The sequence below is a fragment of the Pelodiscus sinensis genome, chromosome 1, assembly GCF_049634645.1.
Source record: "Pelodiscus sinensis isolate JC-2024 chromosome 1, ASM4963464v1, whole genome shotgun sequence".
In the NCBI taxonomy this organism is placed as follows: Eukaryota; Metazoa; Chordata; order Testudines; family Trionychidae; genus Pelodiscus; species Pelodiscus sinensis.
This window is the reverse complement of record NC_134711.1, coordinates 188408345-188431207: the sequence shown is the minus strand read 5'-3', so window position 1 is coordinate 188431207 and position 22863 is coordinate 188408345. Positions and strand designations below refer to the sequence as shown.

General features: G+C 41.8%; 1 protein-coding gene across 4 annotated transcripts in view; it reads right to left on the bottom strand.

Moving 5' to 3' along the window:
• Positions 1 to 4712: 4712 nt before the first annotated feature.
• IGSF5 (immunoglobulin superfamily member 5) overlaps positions 4713 to 22863 on the bottom strand; it is a 48818-nt gene continuing 30667 nt past the window's right edge. For 3 of the 4 annotated variants that reach the window (XM_006122366.4, XM_075912084.1, XM_006122367.4), the window contains 3 exons: positions 19988 to 20100; positions 17239 to 17315; positions 4713 to 5453 (listed from right to left, as the gene is read on the bottom strand). In XM_006122366.4, coding sequence (XP_006122428.2) covers positions 5358 to 5453; positions 17239 to 17315; positions 19988 to 20100 — 286 coding nt within the window. In that variant the 3' untranslated portion in view covers positions 4713 to 5357. The remainder of the gene's footprint in view (positions 5454 to 17238; positions 17316 to 19987; positions 20101 to 22863) is intronic. The other variant, XM_075912088.1, reaches the window with a different exon arrangement.

Genomic DNA, 22863 nt, shown 5'->3' with positions numbered 1-22863 from the left:
TTGAATTGTAGTTTTGGACAGCACAGAAAACCGACCCAGCCTGTCAGCGCATATGTTTGGTTTGTTGCTCTACACAGCTCTGGAAAAAAAATCAATTTTTTTTAATATAACCCCCTTTTTCCTCCTCGGGTTACAGGTGTGCCTGGGTTCCTGATGGCTTTAACATAAAAAGGAGATCCTGAGTACCCCAGTGGTGATATTGTTTAGCTGGGGATTCCCTATCCACTCTGGGTACATCTAGACCACGTACCTCTGTCGGCAGAGGGATGCAAATGAGGCACTTTGAAAGTGCAAATGAAGCGGGTCTTTAAATATCCCGCGCTTCATTTGCATAATGGCGTCATGGTGCTCTTTCGAACAAGCGCCATTTCAAAAGTAAAACTGCAGTCTAGATGCAGTTCTTTCAAAAACGGCAGGCTTTTTCAAAAGATCCTGTACTCCAATCTTTCAAAAAAGCCTGCCATTTTTTAAAGAACCACTTCTAGGCCGCGGTTTTACTTTCGAAATGGCGCTTCTTCGAAAGATCGTCATGACATGATTATGCAAATGAAGTGCAGGATATTTAAATCCCCGCTTCATTTGTACTTTCGAAGTGCTTCATTTAGATCCCTTTGCCAACAGAGGGATGTAGTCTAGAAGTACCCTCCTTTGCTGCAATCCCTGGCTCATAAAGAATATGCAGTGGTGGTGCCTCCACCTGACTGGCCCTGTACACACTTGATGGTGTGCCTTGGGAGCTTCCAGGAATAAAATTATTCCAGCAATAATTTGGGTCTAACTCTAGGACCATTATAAATTATAAATAATATACATCTAATTGATTACGTTAGAATGAATACACCTTTACTTAACAACTTAAAGAAACTGGGTTTAACAGATTAACAGTGAATAACATTAAGAAAATACACAGAAATAATAGGAACTTATCTATCTGGCATTTGCACTGCCACCATTTATCCCACCCCAGAGCGTGAACTCCTAGAATCCCAGATGCTTGCGTGGGTGCGCTTGAAGATCTGCAGCTGGAGTGGAGGTTCTCTGTAGGTTGTGTGTGTGTGTTAGTCCAAGCTGTGCAGCCAGCTGCAAACTCCCTCTGACACTGGAATAGGCTCCACCAAATGCCAGCAGCTCTGGTTCACTGGGCTGGACACTCTGCCTCTCTTTGGACTCAGAGTTAGTCTGTATCTCTGAGGTCTGTCCCATGCCGCACTTTCCCAAAGAGCCCATTTACTTACAGCCTCCCCCAAGTGCTGTTTTTTAGGTAGTCCTCCTCAGCCACAGGTGCAGCCAGAGTCTCTCCCCTCTAGGGCAATCAGCAGCCTGCTAGATCCAAGCACCACAGGCTTTCAGTCCCAGACTGTAGCCACAACACAACAGTTCCTGACCTGGAAATAAGGCTCTTCCACAGCAGTCTGGCTCCCCTCTCCCAAAATGGAGAGCCCCAGACTGCTGAGACCCTCTCTCAACATGCCTGGACAAGTCCTCTCTTTCTGGTTTCCTCAAGGACTCATGGGAGTTGTAGTCTCTAGGGCTAGATTGCAGCACACAGGATCCTCCCAGAAAAAGTCAGAGGCACCTTTAGTAAGGGGACTACATTAAATCTGTGACATTTACAGTACCATGAAAACATCATGTTATGTCAGCATAATTCACATTGCTGTGTCCTTATGCCTACTATAGAATGAAAACTGCAGGATCTAATTCTGGGGATTGGTGTGTTTTTAGGGCTGGAGCTCAGTGAAATCAGTGGAAGGATTCATTGGTACTATTCATTTGATACATATGGAGAGACTCTTGTGACTCTGCTGCTGGTGGAGCCTTTGGCAGACATGAGCTGATGCTTGTTCCCCTTCCCTGCAGACCTTAGTGCAGGGTAGGCATGCTAAGGTGGCAGGGGGAGTTACTGGAGCACGCTGCTCTCTAACACTACATCTGCACTGATTCCTCTTCTGCAAGAGGAAATGCAAATGGAGTGCTCATTTGCACATGTTGCGCTCTCATTTGCATTTCCTTTTCCTTTCCCTTTTGCGCAAGAGGTTTTTCCACACAAAAACTCTGTGTAGATGGCTCCTTTTTGTGCAAAAAAACCCTTTTGCACAAGAGCCGTTCTTCCTCATCCCAGGGTAGATGGGCCAAATGTCAGAAAAGCCTCTTCCGAAAAAAGAATTGGAAAAAGATACTCAACTTGGGTAGCTCCCTTTATTGAGTGAAGGCATTTCATCTGTAGTGTTGAAGCTGCAGTCTCTTTGTTGCCCATGCTTCTGTTGTATAAAGCATTGTGAGGCATACCATTGTGCTATATAGTTGCACTTTCCAGTGTCAGTAGAGCATGCTTCTCATACACAGCACCTGAGATACTATTCCACTCCTCCAACACTCCCAAGTCTGGACTGTTTCTCATGCTCAAGGTCTCCATCTTCTCTAACCCAGCCACCAAGGTACTTGAAATGATCAATCAGATTTAAGCATACTCCATTAATCTCCATTAATCATACTCCATAAGGTGCCACAGGACTCCTCGCCGCTTTTCCATTAATCTCTATATCCAGTTTCCCCAATATATTAATGTAATTTAAAAGTTTAAAAAGTAAAGTTGAAATAAGGGTTTTCCATCTCCTCAAAACAAAATGTCTGATAATGTTTCATCAAATCAGCATTTTCTGTTCTGCTGGAGATTTTTCAACCAATTCTAAATGTTAAATAGCATTTCTTCTCAGTACAATTTTCATATTTGAACCACAATACAATGGAGCAGGAGAGCTGATTAATCATTCACTTGTACTGAAAGCCTTACCAGAGCTGTATTTTTTTCTATTATGTGATAGAATTCAATTTTAATATTGGCATAACTTTAAGCCTGATCATGGCAATAAATGGAAATTCCCCTAGAAGAACTCTTGTAGATCTCAGCCCTACATTTTGTTGCAAATTCATTTTCTCTTCAAGTTTGTTACTTATTTACGTTAATCTACACCAGTATTAAGGGATACCAGATATAATCAGGGCTTGACAAACCCCGGCGAGAGCTACTCACCAGCCCCGCACTGCGCATGTGCCAGACCAGCACTGCGCATGTGCGAAGAGCCGGTGAATGGGGCTCACGGAGCGACCGGATGAAATCTACTCGCCACAGGCGAGTAGATTCAGAGGTTTGTCGAGCCCTGGATATGATAATGCTAATACTCAGGGCTTGACAAAGCATGGTGAAATCTATTCACCAGCCCCGCACTGCGCATGCGCCAGACCCGCATTGCGTATGTGCGTGCCACCGGTGAACGGGGCGACCAACTGAAATCTACTCACCATGGGCGAGTAGATTCACTGATTTGTTGAGCCCTGCTAATACTTATACGATATTGATATTTCTCAATTCATTGTTATTACAAAGGAAGGACACATAGACTCTTACATACAAATTATTTATGTTATATCTGTATAATGTCATTATTATTTATATACAATGTTTTTGGTTCATTGTAGTCAATAAAGTTACGTCCGCACTACAGGGTTTTTGCTCAAAAACCCATGGAGCATCCATACCTCAAGTGCATTTTTGCGCAAGAAAATGTACAGTAAAACAGCCGAACAGAGGGCTTTTTGCGGTATAGGTATACTTCTTTCTACGAGGAATAACTCCTTTTTGCACAACAGTTCTTGCACAAAAAGGTGTGTGTGGATGCTCAGCAGGGGGTTCCTGCTCAAAAAGAGCCTATCAGAAAAAGCACAGGTACTCTGATGGCCATTCTGTTAATGGCAATTAGAGCTTTCTTGCGCAAGAGTGTTCATGCAGTGTGGACTTTTCTGCAAAAAGGTCTCTTCTGCAAAAAGCTTCTTGCACAAAAACCTGCAGTATAGACATAGCCTAAGAGTATATTTGAAAATCTCATCCTAAATAGACAAGACACACAAAAGGTGGAGTATTACAGAATTTGAAACATATTTGTAAATAATTGAACATGTCTGAATATGAATTGGCTTCAGCATTTGCCCTAACAAACAGTAAAATGCTACTACCAATGCAAAATCTGAATTCAGTAGTCACAATTTAATTAATTGCGCAAAACAAAATTTTCTCACAATTCAGGATCTGGATTTATTTGCTTTGTTGCATAGTCTATCACTGTAGAGATAATTCTGGGAGCGTCACTTCTTTCCAACATTTGGAAGAACAAGTCCTTATGAAATATCAATATATAAATTACAGAATAACTTAGAAAGTCATGAGTCTATAACAGCTAAAGCTGCCTAGAAAAAAAATGTTCCATGGAAAAATTTATAATTTTAATGAAAAATCATAAACTGAAAATTTTCAGTTGTAAATTTTTAAAAAGTCAGCCCACAATTTTTGGCTGAAAATTAAAACTTTCTGTTTGGAAATGCCACTTCCATGCCTCAAGTGAATTGTAGTTCAGGTGTGTCATGCCCTCATTCTGCTCTATAGGTCAAGCTCCCTGCTCAGACTGTATCTCCCATGTTTTACCACTGTGTCCCATCTTAACAAAACACTGTGATGCATCATGAGAAAATCTGGCTGGAGTAAGTCAAGAGATATGACAGGCTGGAGGACTCAGTATATAGAGAAGAAGAGGGAAATGACACATCCAAAATCCAATTCTTATGATGAATTGCCATGTGAGTTCTGAATCAACATTTTTAGTTTTTCAACTGTCATTTTTCTGGTTTTCAATCAAAAACTATTTTGTGTGTGTGTGTGTGTGTGTGTGTTACATTTTTGACAAACAGTTGAATTTTTCTTTAGAAACAGACACTTTTTGCGAGAAGTTTTTAGTCAATAACCTATTTTTTTAGTATGAAAACATCAGTTTTGATTGAAAATCATGAACTGGCCTTTTGGAAATCTTAGTTCACATTAGAAAATGGAAAAAAATTGTTGATAGAGCTTGGGATGATCAAAAAATATAAATTAAGTCATATAAAAGACTAACCAGCAATAGATTGTGCTGTTCCAGACTGATAAATGTCCAGCCTACATAACCTCTGAACTTTCAGTTGGCGGTGGGTGAGCAAATCTTTGTCCCCACAAGGAGCCACACTGACTTCCATGGGACTCCACAACATGGCCCCTTGCCTTTGGAAAGTCCCATGGAAGTCAATGGAATTCTGCAGCGTGCATCTGCCTGGATCCTATTACAGGATCAGGACCATCATTTGCTTGCAGAATTTTGTTGAAAAGGTGCATGTTAAAGTCAAGGTTGTTAGTTCTTCATGATAAAAATAATTCATTACATGAAATAAATACAGCTATGGTCCTTTTTTCAAATATAAATGAAATTATGATCATCTTTCTGTACTGCGGGAAGTCATACAAGTGTAAATTTCAGTGATCCAGCAACCTCCTATACAAGAGTCACATTTCTGATTTTTCTTGGATTGACTGAATAATCAATAGGTCTTCGTGGTGGTGGTCTTTTCCGCTGCACCTCATAAGGCACCTATGGATAATTAATAGATGATTACTTATTATATTATAACAGAATGAAATCCATCAAGTGTCCCACTCAAAACCCAAGCATCAAGTAAAACAGGATTAGGAAGAAAGAAAACACGTAAGTTTCACAAATGACAGCTGATTGTAAGTCAGACAATTATGGCATTTGTTAATGAGTCATTTGCAGTATGAAAGCTGCAAGTACACCCTCGCAGTCTGTACACCTTTCAGGAAAAGACTGTTAGAATGCCTCTTCTCTGATCTTTTTACTGACACTATTCAACCAGCTGAACGAAGGCTTCTGGTGTTGTTCTTTTAATACTACAACTAAAAATATTAAACATGTTGACTAAAGGAAAGTAATATTTTAGATGTAGGTGGCCTGACTTTGCAGTGTTGATTTAGGGTGAGATTTTCAAAAGGGTTTAGCCGCACTTTGCTCCCATGGTACGCAATGGGAATGTTACAATTAATCACAATGAGACCAGAGTTAGGTCTACATTGAGCACTTCTGAAAATCCTCCCCTAGAAGATTTGTGGTTAGTATAACAAACTTCTGTCCTTAATTATGAATGAATATCACATGAAAGAGAAAGAACTCAGGAGAATAAGACTCAGAATCCTTAACTACTACAACCCAAATATATATATATTTCAAATTATTAAACCTCAAAAAAAATCCAGAGGTTTAAGAAAATAGTTACTTTTTAAGGAGCTCTAAAGACAAGAAATTACCTGCAAAATTATAATTGTGCAACTTCACAAATGTAGTTTCACAACTGCGAACCACCTGGGAATTACAGCCAATGGTCCAGGCTCTCAGCCATGGCTGAGGAGCATACAGTGCAAATCAGGACAGGTGAGACAAAACAGTTGGCTTTGGGCTCCCCAAACTCTAGATTATCTCTGTGCCAGTATCATTTCCCAGTGGGACTAGCACCAATTAACTCATAAGAGGCCTGAGTGTAGGTCCACTGAAGTCAAAGGGAGTCTTTCCATTCACTTCAGTGTGGCTTTGGATCAGCTTTCCGAGATGAGAAAGATGGATTTCCGCTACTGAACAGTCTTCCTGTGATTTGCTTGAATCTAAAGTGCATAAAAACTGTATTCTCTTGATATTTTGTCTGTGTTTAACATCTTAAATAATGCATCAGGTACATATAAAATATTTAATAGGTGATAGATGGAAATGTTAGATAACAAATGTGGACAATATTGCTCTAATATACAGCTTTAGATTTAATGGCTCCAAGCACCTCCAAGAAAACCACAGGATAAATATAACTATTCTAGGAACATAACATAAGACAACTGCCTTCTGTTTCAAATATGAGTCTGTTTCTTCTTTCTTCTGCACCACTGAAACATATGTTATTTGCCAAATTTACGCAAGCTTATTAACTATTTATTTCAATAGAGAGGGAATAGTGCTTTTAGAAGTGCTGAGGTGGCTTAAGAGACCCTTTCAGGCTTAAAAGACCCTTAGTTGCTTACAATTTAGCAATAAACAGCCTGAGGACTTTGCCTATTTCCCTCAGCAGAGTCACTTGTAATTTCCAGAACACCGAGGATCTTTCCTTTGATCTGTGGTGCCTATGAGAAGAATTAGCTGATAGCAATTTTTCCGTTTATGGCCAAACAATAGTGGGCATTTCTTGATGCTTCAGGGCTGTGTCTAGACTGGCAAGTTTTTCCGCAAAATCATCTGATTTTGCAGAAAAACTTGCCAGCTGTCTACACTGGCTGCTTGAATTTCCGCAAGAACACTGACGATCTCATGTAAGATTATCAGTGTTCTTGTGGAAATACTGTGCTGCTCCCGTTCGGGCAAAAGCCCTCTTGCGCAAATCATTTGTGCAGGAGGGCCAGTGTAAACAGTACAGTACTGTTTTGTGCAAAAGAGCCCTGATGTCTACAATGGCAATCAGGGCTTTTTTGTGCAAAACCACATCTAGATTGGCCACCGACACTTTTCCGCAAAAGTGCTTTTGCGGAAAAGCGTCCTGCCAATCTAGACGCAATTTTCCAAAAATGCTTTTAACGGAAAAGTTTTCCGTTAAAAGCATTTCCGGAAAATCATGCCAGTGTAGATGTAGCCCAGTTGTAGTTGGTTGTTATGTCAGACCATCTGAGACAAGTCACATATAAATACAGGATCATTGCCCGCAGAAAAATTTACAGATTTACAAAAGAAATTATGCTGATATCAGCTGAAAAAAAATCAGAAAATAAATGTGATGCTTGCAGAAAACAGTCACTTGCTTGTCAGATACTCTGGTCTGCACATCTATATCAATTAGATTTAAAAGATGAAGCTAATGGTGGGGACATTGAGTTTGTTACATAATAACACCTAATAGAGAGACAACAGAAATGCCTATATCAGAAGTGGCTCTGAACTTTTTTTATTAAATCTCATGTTCAACAAAGTGCAGACCCATGACATTTCCATAGATTTGTTGCACCAAAATATTTCACCATCTTTGACTCTATTAAAAAAGGATTTAACAGATGTTGCACCAAACACTACTGCATATGGGGTTTGGGACCATTGAGATACAATGCCATAATAAGGTCAATTTTTGATTGTTGCTGTTATTTTCATAACAGTGAACTGAAAGGGGCAGTCTTGTGTAAAGTTATAGACAGATTAGCATGGCACTATTGCTTGTAGATGAGTATTCTACTGCCTTGGGAATCCCATCCAAAGGCATGGACAACTGCAGCAATTGCAAACCCTCTCTCCATGCAGGAAGGGGTGGGGCACTCCCAATGAAGGCACTATAGCAAGGGTGGGGAAAGACACACCCCACATTTCCCTCATACGCACACCAGAACCTAGGGGGACCCAGGCTAGTAGAAATTGTGTGCTCTAGTCCCATGAGGAATGTTGGGAGCTGGAGAACCAATGCAGGCTCCCCAGTGGTGCAGGGAGCCCTGAGCCTCAGGGGCCAGATTCAAGCAAGCTGGGGGCCAGATGTGGCCCCTGTGCCTTAGGTTCCCCACCCCTGCTCTATAGAAAGGGATTATGCCCCCTAATGCATAATGGACCTGCTTCACTATTGCCATGTATCTTTTGTATTCATTTACACCAGGTCCAAGTAAATGAAAAATGCATCACCTGCCTCTGGTAAAGTTTGACACTCACACTGCACTGGTGTAAATGCCTTCACAGGTGCAGTGAATTAGGCCCAGTGGCTGCAAAATCCCCCTGCAGACATGCAGCTCTGCTCAGACTCTAGCTAATTGGTAGTATGTAGCCCTGGGCAATTTAGCCTTTGCTCATGAAGATTTAAAAGATCAGGTGCATAATATGATTTCATACATGAAACTCAAATACTTAGGAGCAAGAAAGTCACTTCTTGGTTTAAAGCATAATTTGCCCTGAGCTTGGTTTTAATTCAAAGTTTTTCCTTTGTTGAAACAATTCAGCACCTACGTGTTTCTAGTCATTACAGGATCATTTTCATACATCATGGAGAGTGATGGTTTCACTGTCACTTATGTCTGACATGCTGGAGGGAGAAGAAGCAACCGTGAAGCGTGATTTGTTTATTGAAGTATTTGCTGCTGTACTGTTGATTTTTTTAAATGGTCACAAGGATCCCCTCTGCCAATTATGAAGCAAAATGGAAATATTCCTTCCTCATAGCTTTACGTCTCTCTACCATCATAGCATGAAATTCTTCATCCATTGACAGTGGTCAGTCAAAGCTCAAAACTCCGCATGTTGTTTATCGACTGCCCTCACGGTTACTGAAAACATAAAGCTTTTCCTATCACGGTGGCTTGGTTGGAAGGGACTGGATACCCAATCAATCTTTCTATCTATTATAGATCTTCAGCTACACAAAGGGTTTGTCTACACTACACCCAGAGCTTGAAATAGGCTATGCAATTTGAGCTACGCAAATTACATAGCTTATTTAAAGTCAATTTCAAAATAGCTTATTTTGTAATTTGGTGCTGTGTACATGGTGCCAAATTTCGAAAATAGCCTGTTATACCAAAAGATCCCTTAATCCTCATGGAATGAGGTTTACAGGGACGTCAAAATAGTGAGCCTGTTATATTTTGAAAAAAAACGGGCTTGCTGTTAAGATGCAGAATAACTTAAGATGCAGACTTAGCCAACAGGAAGTAGTAGTTCATGGACGAAGTGAAGGATAAAACTGGTGTATGCTGCATCTCATTTCAGGGGTGAATTCTTTAACTGTATTTCTTTAATCCCTGAAAGAAAGATTTCAGCTAGTAAAAGCACAGTGCAGTCACTTTTAATTCCAATATGGAATCAATTAGATGAATGAGGTGAGCACATCTGCTAGTATGAAACAGAGGTCTGAACTTCAAATTGATTTGACTGATGGCAGCTCCTCAGACCCTGATGCTGTGGAAATGTAAGATGAGATGAAGGCCCTGCCTATTGTTATCCAGCCAAAACTCCACCTCCCAAATGCGTCTGTTTGCTCTACGCGGTTTGCTTACAGGGCTAGCAACTGGAGCTGCTAGGGAGCACATGACTTAAAGGTTCAGTCCTTACTCAAGCAGAGCTCTGCCTGCAATCAGTGGGCGTTTCCCCTGCAGGTTCAGGCCATTGTTACAGTGCAGCTTGCAGCAAAAGGAGTCTGTGTGTTTGTAAGGGTGGTATGTCATTACAAGGCCTAACCATGGCATTGCCTTCCCAAAATTGCCTACACTGCCCAGCCACCCAGGAGAGGATGGGGCCTCACCATGCAGCAGCCCAGTTTCCCAGTAGCTGGGGAAGTCTAGGGCTGTGTCATGCGGCTACCCAGTGGCCAGGGAAGGCTGGTGCCATGCCACATAGCAGCCCATCTCCCTGGCAGCCAGGGAAGGCTGCCCCAACCCCCAACTGGGGTTGGGCGGGGCTTGTCTGGGGGATGGGGAAAGGTTGTGAAGGGGCATCGTCTCAGGGAATGGGTGTGACTTTGGGCAGAGGGGGTGGGGCTTCTCCTGCCTTTCCCAGCTGGGCCTTCATCGGCTGCCCTTGGACCTGACTCTCTTACTGAGGGTCCTCTTCAGAAGCTTTTCCAGTCATGTGGATTCCACAGGTGGGACTAGGCGCCAGCCAGCTGATAGGTCAGAAGGCATCTCCTATTTGTTTCTCCTGACCCACGTTTGCTTTTTTTCATTCTATTTTATTTTAATTATTTGTTTCAATAGATTAATTGTCCAAAAAGCACCCTTCCAAAGGCCTGCATACCCTGACAATAATTCAAATGCACCAAATCACTGCTTTTACTGTGATAAAATCATGTCACATGACAAACTGCCTCCAAACTGCCCTATCCCTGGGCATCTAAAAAAAATCATAAATGTGTCTCTTAACTGGAACTGCCGTTTCTACAAATATGTCATGTCCATTTCTTGTCCTCTTAATCAAAATTCATCAACCAATGAGCAACGTAACAGGACATACTCAATGGTATTCTTTACCCTGGTCTGTGAAGTTACTTGCTGTCACAGACTTGTATTTCTTTTTTTGGACTTTTAATTCCATTTTGATAGTGCAGTTTTTTTTCTCAAACAATCCACACAGTCCCCATGAGGTTATATATGATGCAATAAAAGTGGCTACTGCCCTGGCCTCCTTCCCTCTTAAAACCATAACTGCAACTAAGTAATATTTCTTAGTTATAATATAAGCTGTCATTTATATCCTTTAAAAGAAGAAGCAGATCCCTCCCCATTACTGGAGCCACAACTCACTTTAGATTGAAAATGAAGGACTGAGAATATGTGCCAAATCCAAGCCTGATGAAGCTCAACTGAAGGCTATTGACTTATGCTGAAAATGGATTTTATCCACTGTAATATTACATATGATTTCACAAAGTGATCATCATGCCTCTCAGAGACATCTGTGGTATACTGAATGGCCTGCTGATAAGCTTGCTTACTATAGCGCCCAGTCCTGCAAGATTCTGAGTGCTTTCAATGTTTGTTGAAAACAAAGGAAATTGAAGGAGCTCAGTACCTCACCAAAGGAGCTCAGCCCCTTTACAGTTGGCCTTCATTTTACTGGGGTAAAAATACCTGTGGTCTTGGTCCAAAGTCCACTGATATCAATGTAAAGATTTCAGTTCCGTGTATGTTATATTATGCCATGTATAACTGAAATCAGTGCTTCAAAGAAAGTGAAACAACCCTAAGAGCCAAAGCTAAATGCATTGAGAATATCTTATTCCCAGGGGTACAGTGTGGCCTACAGCTTACCCAGTGATTGTGAGCAAGAAGCACACTTCATTAGCATCACTGACATTAACAAAATATGCAATTAAACAGAATTCTGTAATTGTCATCTTCCTGTGGCTTTTTCTTAGCTAATATATTCACAGTAGAGACCTTCTAGCACCTCTGGACAGATGCCCTGGCCTCCTCTTCTGCTTGATGGCAATTTTCTCCTTAGTTCAATAATTTATATCATATCATTTTCAAAGTGATAAATGCTACAGAATTAGTTTTCCCTATGATGATTTGACAAGTCTTTTGCCTATAATGTGAACTGATCAGTGCAGTTGCTGTGAAAAAGAACCAGTATTCATATTCTGCGAACATTTTACATAAATTTCTACTCTGATTAGATCAATTTATGACAGCTGTGATCTATGTTGTTCTGTGTTGTCAATTTATATAAAGAGATACTGCATCTACCTGCGTGCTTTACTCCCAAAGACAGAGACAAGGATTTCCATGTAAACATAATCTTTGGTACCAAGTCTTATCTAACGATTTAAAATTTGCACTTTGTTAATCACTGAAAAGTAAGTGCCAAATTTGATGTCAACATGTTTAAAGATCCTAATTAGAAGCCTGATACAAAGTGCATTGAATTCAGTAGAAATTTTTCTACTGGCTACAATATGTGCCGGATTGAGTCCTTAATGCCTAGCATTTTGCATCTGATTTTCACATAGGCTGGGGAATGTGCTGTACAGAAGAAATGTTTAAATCGATCAGTACAAGATGTTACAATATGCAAAGCACAAGAAATGTATTTTTAAAAATGGAAATAAGACACAAACATGGAACTCAATAAGAGGAAATAAAAAAAGAAAAAGCCCAACAAAAACCTTTCTGATATGAATGGAGGAAAAATGGAAGGCCAATAATTTTCTGAAAGAGTACAACGGCAGCAAAATAAAGGGTAGAAGGTTTGTAAAAATTAAAGTTGTGGTGCTGCAGTTGATGATATGGAAGTTAAAGCAATTCTGTTTCTGGTCCAGTAGTGCCTACATGTGCGAGACCACCTCTTCCTCCTCCTAGGCTTTCAGTTCTATGGGTATGATATTTTTGATGTGCGCTACATAGCGTGTAGTTGCATAATCATGTAACCGCACAAAATATTATCAGTTATGTGACTATTCGACAGTCTACAAAGGTGGAGCCAGCAGCCAGTGTATTCCTGGCCCCACTTCTAGGGAGCCCCCCGCCATCTCCCACCCCTCCACTGCTGCCTCTATCAGAAGCAGCAGTGCGGGGGAAAGGGGGAGGTCGGCAGCACCACAGAGGGGGGAGCCAGCTTATGTCAGCACTTGCAACAAAAAGAGCAGCAACTGTGAGTCTCAGAGCCCAGGTCAAATGACTTGGAGTCATAGTCATATGGCTCAGGCTCTGGAGCAGGCTGGAGAACAGGCTCTGAAAACAGTTGAGGGGGGGGGTTCTCAGAGCCCAGGTTTCTCCTGAGTCCAAAGATCTACAGGACTATGTTTTGGTCCCAAAACACATGCCCAGCAAGCCGAGTCAGATGACCGTGTCTCTGAGACTCATTATTGCAGGGCTTTTCCTGACACATCCTCAGACTAGGCCTCTTGCAATCTGGCCGCCTTTAAGAATGGTGGGATCACAACACTAGGGCCGTGTCCAGACTCAGGGGTTTTTTCGGGAAAAGTAGCCTTTTCCCGAAAAAACTTCCCCTGCGTCCAGACTCAAGCCGCGTTCTTTCGAAATTATTTCGAAAGAACGCGGCTTTTCTTTCGATGGCGGTAAACCTCATTTCACGAGGAAGAACGCCTTCTTTCGAAAGTTCCTCTTTCGAAAGAAGGCGTTCTTCAATGTAAAGAGGCCGTCTTCGAAAGAGAGCATCCAGACTCGCTGGGTGCTCTCTTTCGAAAAAGCGGATTTTTCTTTCGAAAGATCCACCTGCAGTCTAGACGCGATCTTTTGAAAGAGGCTCTTTCGAAAGATGCTTTCGAAAGAGCCTCTTTCGAAAGAAGCCTGCAGTCTAGACATAGCCTAGGATGCCTCCATATTTTGCTGGTATTTCAAGGCCTTTTCTGAGAGCTGTGCCCAATCATGCCCTTCTCAGACACTTCAATACTGCTTATGGTATTATGCTGATTATCAACATATTCTTCCTGAGAATGCCCAGAGGTATTTTTTCAATGCAGATTACACCAGCATTAATTTACAAGTATTAATGTGTGAGTGTTTGGGGAAGGGAGGCTTGGAAGTCTAGCTAGGAGAAGGAAAAATCTGATTTCAAACCAAGAATGTCATGTGTGCTAGCCAGTTTATGAAAGCTGCTCTATAGATCTGCACCTCCCAACCCAAGTTACCATACCAACCAAAGACCATGCAAACAAGGAAGCAATGTAGGAGCCGGTAGCCGCTGCAAATGGAATAGCTTCAAATAAAAGTAACAGTAAATAGTAATTCCTATGAATCCATATGGAAACCATGATTTGGACAGATTTCTTTTCAGTTGTTTTGTAACACCTCACAAAAAAAAACCACCCACTTACATATGTGCAGCTTTTTAGAGCATGGATAGTGGAATTACTATTATGTACCAGTCTAAGGAAGTAAAGAAAATGGTTCAGGGTCTAAAGTTGCAATCTCATCCTAAGAACATAGACAGTAATGTAAGGTCTTAGCACCTCATTCTGAGCATCTAAGCTCATTCGTGGTTGTTCTAAACAAATGCAAGGCACCTCGTTCTGGGCACTTAACCACATAAATACACCTATATTTCTCATCATGCCATAGAAGTACATCACTTCACACAATAGCAAAATGTTGTTTAAAAGTCCACAAAAAACTCTCAGGCTACGTCTAGACTGGCATGATTTTCCGCAAATGCTTTTAATGGAAAAGTTTTCCGTTAAAAGCATTTGCAGAAAAGAGCATCTAGATTGGCACGGACGCTTTTCCGCAAAAGCACTTTTTGCAGAAAAGCGTTGGTAGCCAATCTAGACGCGCTTTTCCGCAAAAAAAGCCCCGATCGCCATTTTCGCGATTGGGGCTTTTTTGCACAAAACAAATCTGTTTTTTTGCAGAAAAACTTGCCAGTCTAGATGCAGCCACAATGTCCTAGTCTCTCCTTGTAAACAGGTATGGGCATCTGTGTACTGCTGTACTAGTAACTTCCAGCCCCAACTGGAGTTCCAGAAGCCAAATCTGACAAGCCTGAAAATCTAGCATAGCAAAGACTGATTAAATGAACAAAACTCCCTTTCATTTAATTAAGTCCAGGATTTCACCCTTGTAGAGAAGGAAAATACAGGCATACAAGGATTTTCCTGAGGGTATGTCTACACTTGCAGCCTAGTTCGAACTAGGGATGCAAATGCAGGCATTCGAAATAGTCAATGAAGCAGGGATTTATATATTCTGTGCTTCATTAGCATGATCTTGCCGGTGCTCTAGTTCAAATCACAGCTGATTCGAACCAGGAAGTGCACGCCGGGACACGTTAGTTCGAACCAAACCCCTTGGTTCAAACTAACGTTACTCCTTTGAGAACGTTACTCCTGAAACGGGCCCAGCCCACGCTGCTTCTTGCGGCTCCCCTTGGCTGCAAAGGATGAAATGGAGCCAATGGGAGCCATGAGGCTCCGTGGCTGCAGTGCCAGTAAATAAACGAACTGGGGTGGCCAGTTAATGTGTTTCTCAAAGTGCTTTTGTGGAGCCCTGTCAGAAACACTGGGCTAGATCGTTATGGAACTGAGCTACATGACTCTTCATGGCACTTTGTTGCTCTTACATTCACTTGAGTCTATCACTCAATGTCATTCCAGTGCTTTCTTGTAATAGCTATTGTTCTCAGCTCCAAACCAAATACACCGAGATTTTCATGCCCAGAGGAAGAAAAATCCTAGAGGAAATGAACTTCCATATTATCCTGATAGTGAGTTACTGATTTCAGAGAAGACAGCTCAGCTAACCGTGTATGAGAAGACAGTCTTGTGAATTATAAACTGCCACCTTTTATGCCATCAAGTACTCTCACATTCCTTTTCTGATCAATGACATTTTGATAATGGTCCAGTCCATTCTCCCTATCCCCACTCAAATGAGTTTCCATGGAGAAGTTCCTGTAAAATAGCCATTGCATTAAAGCAAGTTCCAATAGCATGTCACATACTGTACTTTATACTTACATCACCCTTTCATGTCAAAACATTGTACAATGGATGGGCCTGATCCACACCCTAACCAAAATTAATGGAAAAGCACCTTCAGAGTTCAGTGTGGTTTGGATAGGCCTTGTGTACATGCAGTGCAGTTGAGGACACTAGCCAACTATTTGCAATAGGCCACACACAGAACCACAATGGGCTGCATGCATCCCATGGATCACAGGTTGCCCACCACAGGTTTAGAATTTGTTCAGGGGCAGTTCAATGGGTTTGAGGGGGATTAGGTGGTTGGGAATAAAAAAAGGACATACAGTAAAACCTGTGTTATCCAGCACACCCAGGGACTAGGTTGTGTTGGTTTTCTAAAAATTCCAGGTATCTGAGGGGCAAAGGGGGCGGGAGCTGTGCAAGGCCTATGGGGGTGGCAGGAGTGGTACGGGGTCTGGGATGTGGCCTGCTAGCGGGACTACGAGTGATGGGAGGGCACGATGCGGCCTGGTGACAGGGAGTGGCAATGGTGGGAGGGTGGCAATGGTGGCCTGTCGGGGAAGGCGGAGAGGAAGCATGGGCGGGGGAGACTTTCAAGGCGGCCACAAGCTTCAGGGCAGGCAGGCTGCCGGGAGCTGTGGGGGGGGGAGGGGAAGACGGGATGCAGCCTGGCATCAGGCGGCCGGAGAGGCCGTTCGCCCCTCTCCCAGGTATGTGCTGCATGCACGTCTGGCAGAGGCGAGGTTAGGGTTAGAACAGCCCGGCTTAAAGCACTAGTTTCCTTTTTTTTTTTTCCAGCTCGGAGATTTGCCAGCTTCTAAAGTTTTCCGGCTAGTTAAGTGCCAGATAGCACAGGTTTTACTGTATAATGAGGAGCCTAGAACTCGTGTAGCTGTAGCTAAGTCTGGTAGCAAAGTATAATGCCATTGTTATGAAAACAAATATATTTTAAAGCAAACTTTAGCTTTTTAATTTTAGATGCAAGTCTAAGAAATTAATAGTATAGTACAGGTTGAACCTCTCTGGTCCAGGACTGTCTGGTCCAGCAACACCTCTCAGGTTCAACAGGACCACAGATGTTGTTGGACCAGAAAGGCAGAGTCCTGGTGGCCCAGGGCAGCCCCATGGCTGCGGAGTCCCAGCAGTCCTGGGACAACTGAGCTCTGGCAGCCTGGCACAGCTGAGCCCCAGCAGTCCCAGGGCTGGCAGTGGAGCCAGGAGCCTAATGGCCCAGGGAAGGACAGCCTGATGATCTGCTGACAAACCTAAGCAGAATCCAGAGTCTGTCAACAGAGGGACCAACCTCTCCTGGACCAGCAAATGGACTGGTCAGGTCCCGAGGGTGTCAAACCAGAGAGGTCCAACCTGTATCTATTAACTATATGAAAATGTCAAGATCTCAGCAAGTTATTTTCCCATTACCTCTGATGTGGAACTGACTTCTAATTCTTGTTCTGGATGATAAAAATTGGAGGCCCTTGGGGAAGGAGGAGTGACTCCTGTAATAAAAAATATATAAGATCATTGTTATTCTCTGTCTAATATGGCATGAACCATAAATCATTTGGGTATAAAAATAAAATATGATTTGTTACTGTAGGTGTTTTGCAGAGTTGCTTTCTACCTAATGACTTATCAAGGAACTCATCTAGGAGACTGTAGAACCTTGTTGCTGAAGTTTACTTAAGCTTGTGTAAGCGTGTATTTTATGAAATAGCAAAATATTGCCTCTGTGTTGAGGATTTGGTTGAGATTTACATTTACTTATCTGTTTATATATGTTCAAGAACAGGCTTCCAGGATAGGAGCTGGAAGCTGCATTCCATTAGTCATTTGTCACTAAAATCTGAAATCTCTAATACATTTTCCTACATATATTCAGCAACATGCAGAAATAATTGCAAAGGACAATTGTTTTAATTTGTATTTCTGCAGGAAAACATACGCTCTTCAAGGAATTGGACTTTCTCCAAATTTTCTACCTCCACCTATATCTTCCAGACATAATACATCAATCATTGATATACCCATAGGGGTATGTCTACACTTGCAGCCTAATTCGAAGTAGGGCTGCAAATGCAGGCATTTGGAATTGCAAATCAAGTCCAGGATTTAAATATCCTGCGCTTGATTTGCATCTTCCTGGCCGGGCGCCATTTTTTAAATGTACAAGCCCGGACTAGCTGCCCGCATCTAAACACGGCAGGGAAATGGGCGTTTGAAATAAAGTCCTATTTCCAACTACCTGTTAAACCTCATTGCAGGAGGAATAACAGGTAGTTCGAAATAGGGTTTTATTTCGAACATCCGTTTCCCTGCCGTGTGTAGACATGGGCAGTTAGTCCAGGCTTGTAAATTTCAAAAATGGTGCCCAGCTGGGGAGATGCAAATCAAGCGCAGGATATTTAAATCCCAGGCTTGATTTGCAATTCCGAATGCCTACATTTGCAGCCCTACTTCGCATTAGGCTGCAAGTGTAGACATACCCTAGATACCGCTGTGTGCTCACCATAGCTGAATTACAAAAACCAGCACTTTAAAATATACCAGTTGCGTTTTTAACTATTCCATTCTCCAGCCCCAAGATTATACATGCTTAAGAATATCACTGAGGCTATGTCTAGACAGCAGGCTTCTTTCGGAAGAAACTTTTCCAGAAGAGAACTTCCAAAAAAACTTCTTCTGAAAGAGAGCGTCCACACTGCCAAAGCGCATCGAAAAAGCGATCTGCTTTTTCAACAGATAGCATCCACACTGAATAGATGCTCTCTTGCATGTAAGCTGTGATTACTATGGGCTGAATGGCCACCAGGGCACCTGTGCTTTTTCCTCCTTCCTCTTCTTGCAAAAGAGATTCCTCTTCCCCATTCACACACGGCTTTTTGCGAAGGAACTCATTTGGAAAAAGCCTTCTTCCTCATAGAAAGAGGTTTACCAATGTCGTAAAAACCCCTCTGTTCTTTCCATTTACTTTCCAAAGAATGCGCTTGCAATGTGGACGTTACTCAGGTTTTGTTGGAAAGCAGCCGTTTTTCTGAGAAAACTCTGTAGTGTAGACATACCATAAGATAATAGTTAATTGTTTTGGTTCAGTGGCCAAGGTGAAAAAGCTGAAATTGCATTATGGTATTTTTCACTGCAAAAAATGCTGTGTGGGTTGAATTAAACAGTTCAAACATCAGTTAGAAATGCATTTTTTGGCCATGCTAGTCACCAAAAATAACCTGAATTCTTGAAACATTTTCGTGTTCCCAAAAATGTATTTGTGGGTGGAATTTACTATTATGCCACCCCCCCCCCAGCACAAAATTGCCCAACTCTAATTAAAAATTCTATTATATAGTAAGCTGAATATATAAGTGAGGTTCGCCATTCCATAAGTATATTGTCCATAATATCATCCTCTTAAGAATATCTCCGTGTTACTGTATAAGATAATAAAACAAAGAAATATCTACGTATGCCTGAAAAAACTATGAGGATATTGAAATATTACTATGAGATATCATTCCCAGATTAGTACTTTTATAGGTCATACATCATGTATGAACCACACAAATTTTTTGCATGAATTAACTAAAAAACACAGTAGTACCAACTATAATTATTATTAAGTAACATGAGTAGCAAAACAATAATAATGAATAAGCATTAAAACATTGATGAAGTTATATTCAAAGAAACATCTAAAGTTCCAAGAGTTAGCTATACTATCATAATTTCTGCAAAACTGTGTTGGAAATCTCAACTAAGAGTCTCTCTTGTGATGTTTCTTGCACTTTCTGCTTTCAGTCGAACTGTAAATCACTGGAAGAATGGCCTTTCTTGTGGGATTTTGGTACCTCTGTCTCTAGCCCACAGGAAGTAAAAAGGCACATGAAAGAATTTTAAAAATAATAATAAAGTTTTTGCAACTTCACAAATGCTCAGTTCATGTTCATTTAGATTCTGGGGCAAAGTTCCATCCTTACAATTTACTTGGGAAGACTCCCTTATCTTCTGAGAGATCTGATCTCTTCTGAATAGAGCCAGGCAAATACCATGTTTTCCATATTTTATCAGGTAGTCTAAGACATTGTTTAAGTAATATAGAGTAAAAAAGGTACATTTATTGGAATTCTGTGAATTGACTCTTTTGCTTGTTTCATTGTCACTGACATGTTTGACTCACTTGGTATTTGTTCTGAGTATACTGAGTCCTCTGGAATGTATCCAGAATTTTCACTACCACTGCTTCTCCCAGTCTTCACATCGCCATCATTGGTTTTCTTAGTTGAAACTTTTCTGGAAATGAAAGTTTCTATAATTAAAACCTATATTTTATGAGGATCCTTATATGAGGATCCTTAGGCAGTATCCAACAGCGAGGCCCAAATTCTCAAAGGTATTTCGGCACCTAACTCTCATTGATTTTCATGGAAGGTAGATACCTAAATACCTTTGAGGATCTAGGCAAAAGGACTTGCAGATGTGTCCAACTTTCAAAAAAGTAGAGAAAAATAATTTATAATCCTTGAAAGAATGTATCAACTGCATGCACAGTCTTGTATAAAGTTCTGAGCAGCTGCTTAATCAACATTTCGGAAATTAAGATGCTTAACATCTTAAGACTTCAAGTCTGTGACCCATTTCAAAGTTTTCTATGATTTAGCAGGCCACTTTCATTGAGAGGCAAGACTATAGCTTTGCCCCTCCCTTCTTCTTTCCTAGCTCCCCTTTGTAGTGATATGCACACCTAGAGTTAAATGGAGGGTGTACAGCTGGGACAGGTCTTTTTGCTAGTTGTGTATAGCAACAGAAGTCTTCATGTGCGTTCCCTCCTAAACACAGCATGTAAGGCTCTGTCACAATCTGACCTATGGCTCTGATCCTGCAAAATATTTACTCACATGCTTAACTTCAGGTAAGTGCATTTTCACTCTGAAGTCAATAGGGCTGCTCATCCATTTAAAATTAAGCACATATTTAAGTATTTGCAGGATGGGAACTTACATTTGTATCCAGCAGGATACAAATAATATATCTGTATTCATTACTCTGTTATGCTACAAGATACAAGGGATATTAATCACCATTTGTTCCAAATAGTCCGTGTCTGGGGTCCTCCAGGCACGGCCGATCTCTTTGCTTAGGTGTTTGGGGAGTGACAAGACAGCTGAGGACAGGAGTGTGCAGAAGAAGGGCTGGGAATTTTATAGTTGGAGTGGAATTTTTTTCTTTGCTCCCATTATTTGGAGAAATTGCTGCATTTATTTCTGTACATTTCATACAACGTACAACACGCTTAGCATTTCAGACAGGGACATTTTCAATGCTTCTATAGATCTAAATAAATAGATAGGTCCGGATTTAATGCATCCGAGAGTACTGAGAGAGTTGGCAAATGTCATTGCAGAGCCTTTGGTCACTGTCTTTGAAAACTTGTGGAGATTGGGAGAGATCCCAGATGATTGGAAAAAGGCAAATGTAGCACCCATCTTTAAAAAAGGGAAGAAGGACAATCTAGAGAACTACAGACCAGTCAGCGTTACCTCAATCCCCAGAAAAATCATGGAGGGGATCCTCAAGGAATCTATTTTGAGGCACTTGGAAGAGGGGAAAGTGATCAGGAATAGTCAACATGGATTCATGAAGGGCAAGTCGTGCCTGACCAATCTGATTAGCTTCTATGATGAGGTAACTGGCTCTACAGGTATGGGAAAGTCAGTGGATGTGATATATCTTGACTTTAGCAAAGCTTTTGATACGGTTTTAACTCTTGCCAGCAAGTTAAGGGAGTATGGATTGGATAAATGGACTGTAAGATGGATAGAAAGCTGTTTAGACTGTCGGGCCCAATGGGTAGTGATCAAAGGCTCAATGTCAGGTTGGCAGTCACTTTCTAGTTGCGTGACCCAAGGATCTGTTCTTGGACCAGTTTTGTTCACCATTTTTATTAATGACCTGGATGAGGGGATGGATTGCCCTCTCAGCAAGTTTGCAGATGATACTAAACTAGGGCGAGATGTAGATACACTGGAGGGCAGGGAAATGGTTCAGAGTGACCTACACAGATTAGAGGATTGGGCCAAAAGAAATCTGATGAGATTCAACAAGGTTAAGTGTGGAGTCCTGCACTTGGGGCGGAAGAATCCCAAGCATTGTTACAGGCTGGGGACTGACTGGTAAGCAGCAGTTCTGCAGAAAAGGACCTGGGGGTTACAGTGGATGAGAAGCTGGATATGAGTCAACAGTATGCCCTTGTAGCCAAGAAGGCTAATGGCATATTAGGGTGTATTAGGAGGAGCATTGCCAGCAGATCCAGAGATGTCATTATTCCCCTTTATTCGGCTCTGGTGAGGCCACACCTGGGCTACGTCTACACTGGCCCCTCTTCCGGAAGGGGCATGTAAATTTCACTTCAAAGTAAGAATAAGAGCCTCCGGAAAAGGGCACTTTTTCCGGAGGATCGGGGCCAGTCTAGACGCTCTTTTCCGGCTTTTTTAAAAGCCGGAAAAAAGCGGCGGACATTTTTATTTAAATGCCGCGGGGGATATTTAAATCCCCCGCGGATTTCCCTACGACGACTAGTGAAATTTACATGCCCCTTCCGGAAGAGGGGCCAGTGTAGACGTAGCCCTGGAGTATTGTGTCCAGTTCTGGACCCCCCACTATAGACAGAATGTAGACGCATTGGAGAGGGTCCAGCGGAGGGCGACCAAAATGATTAGGGGGCTGGAGCACACGACCTATGAGGAGAGGCTGAGGGATTTTGGTTTGTTTAGTCTGGAGAAGAGAGAAGAGCAAGGGGGGATTTGATAGCAGCCTTCAATTTCCTGAAGGGAGGTTCCAAAGAGGATGGAGAGAGGCTGTTCACAGTAGTGAGGGATGGCAGAACAAGGAGCAATGGTCTCAAGTTACAGTGGGAGAGGTCTAAGTTGGACATAAGAAAAAACTATTTCACTAGGAGGGTGGTGAAATACTGGAATGAGCTACCTAGAGAGGTGGTGGAATCTTGACCCCTTGAGGTTTTTAACTCTCGGCGTGACAAAGCCCTGGCTGGGTTGA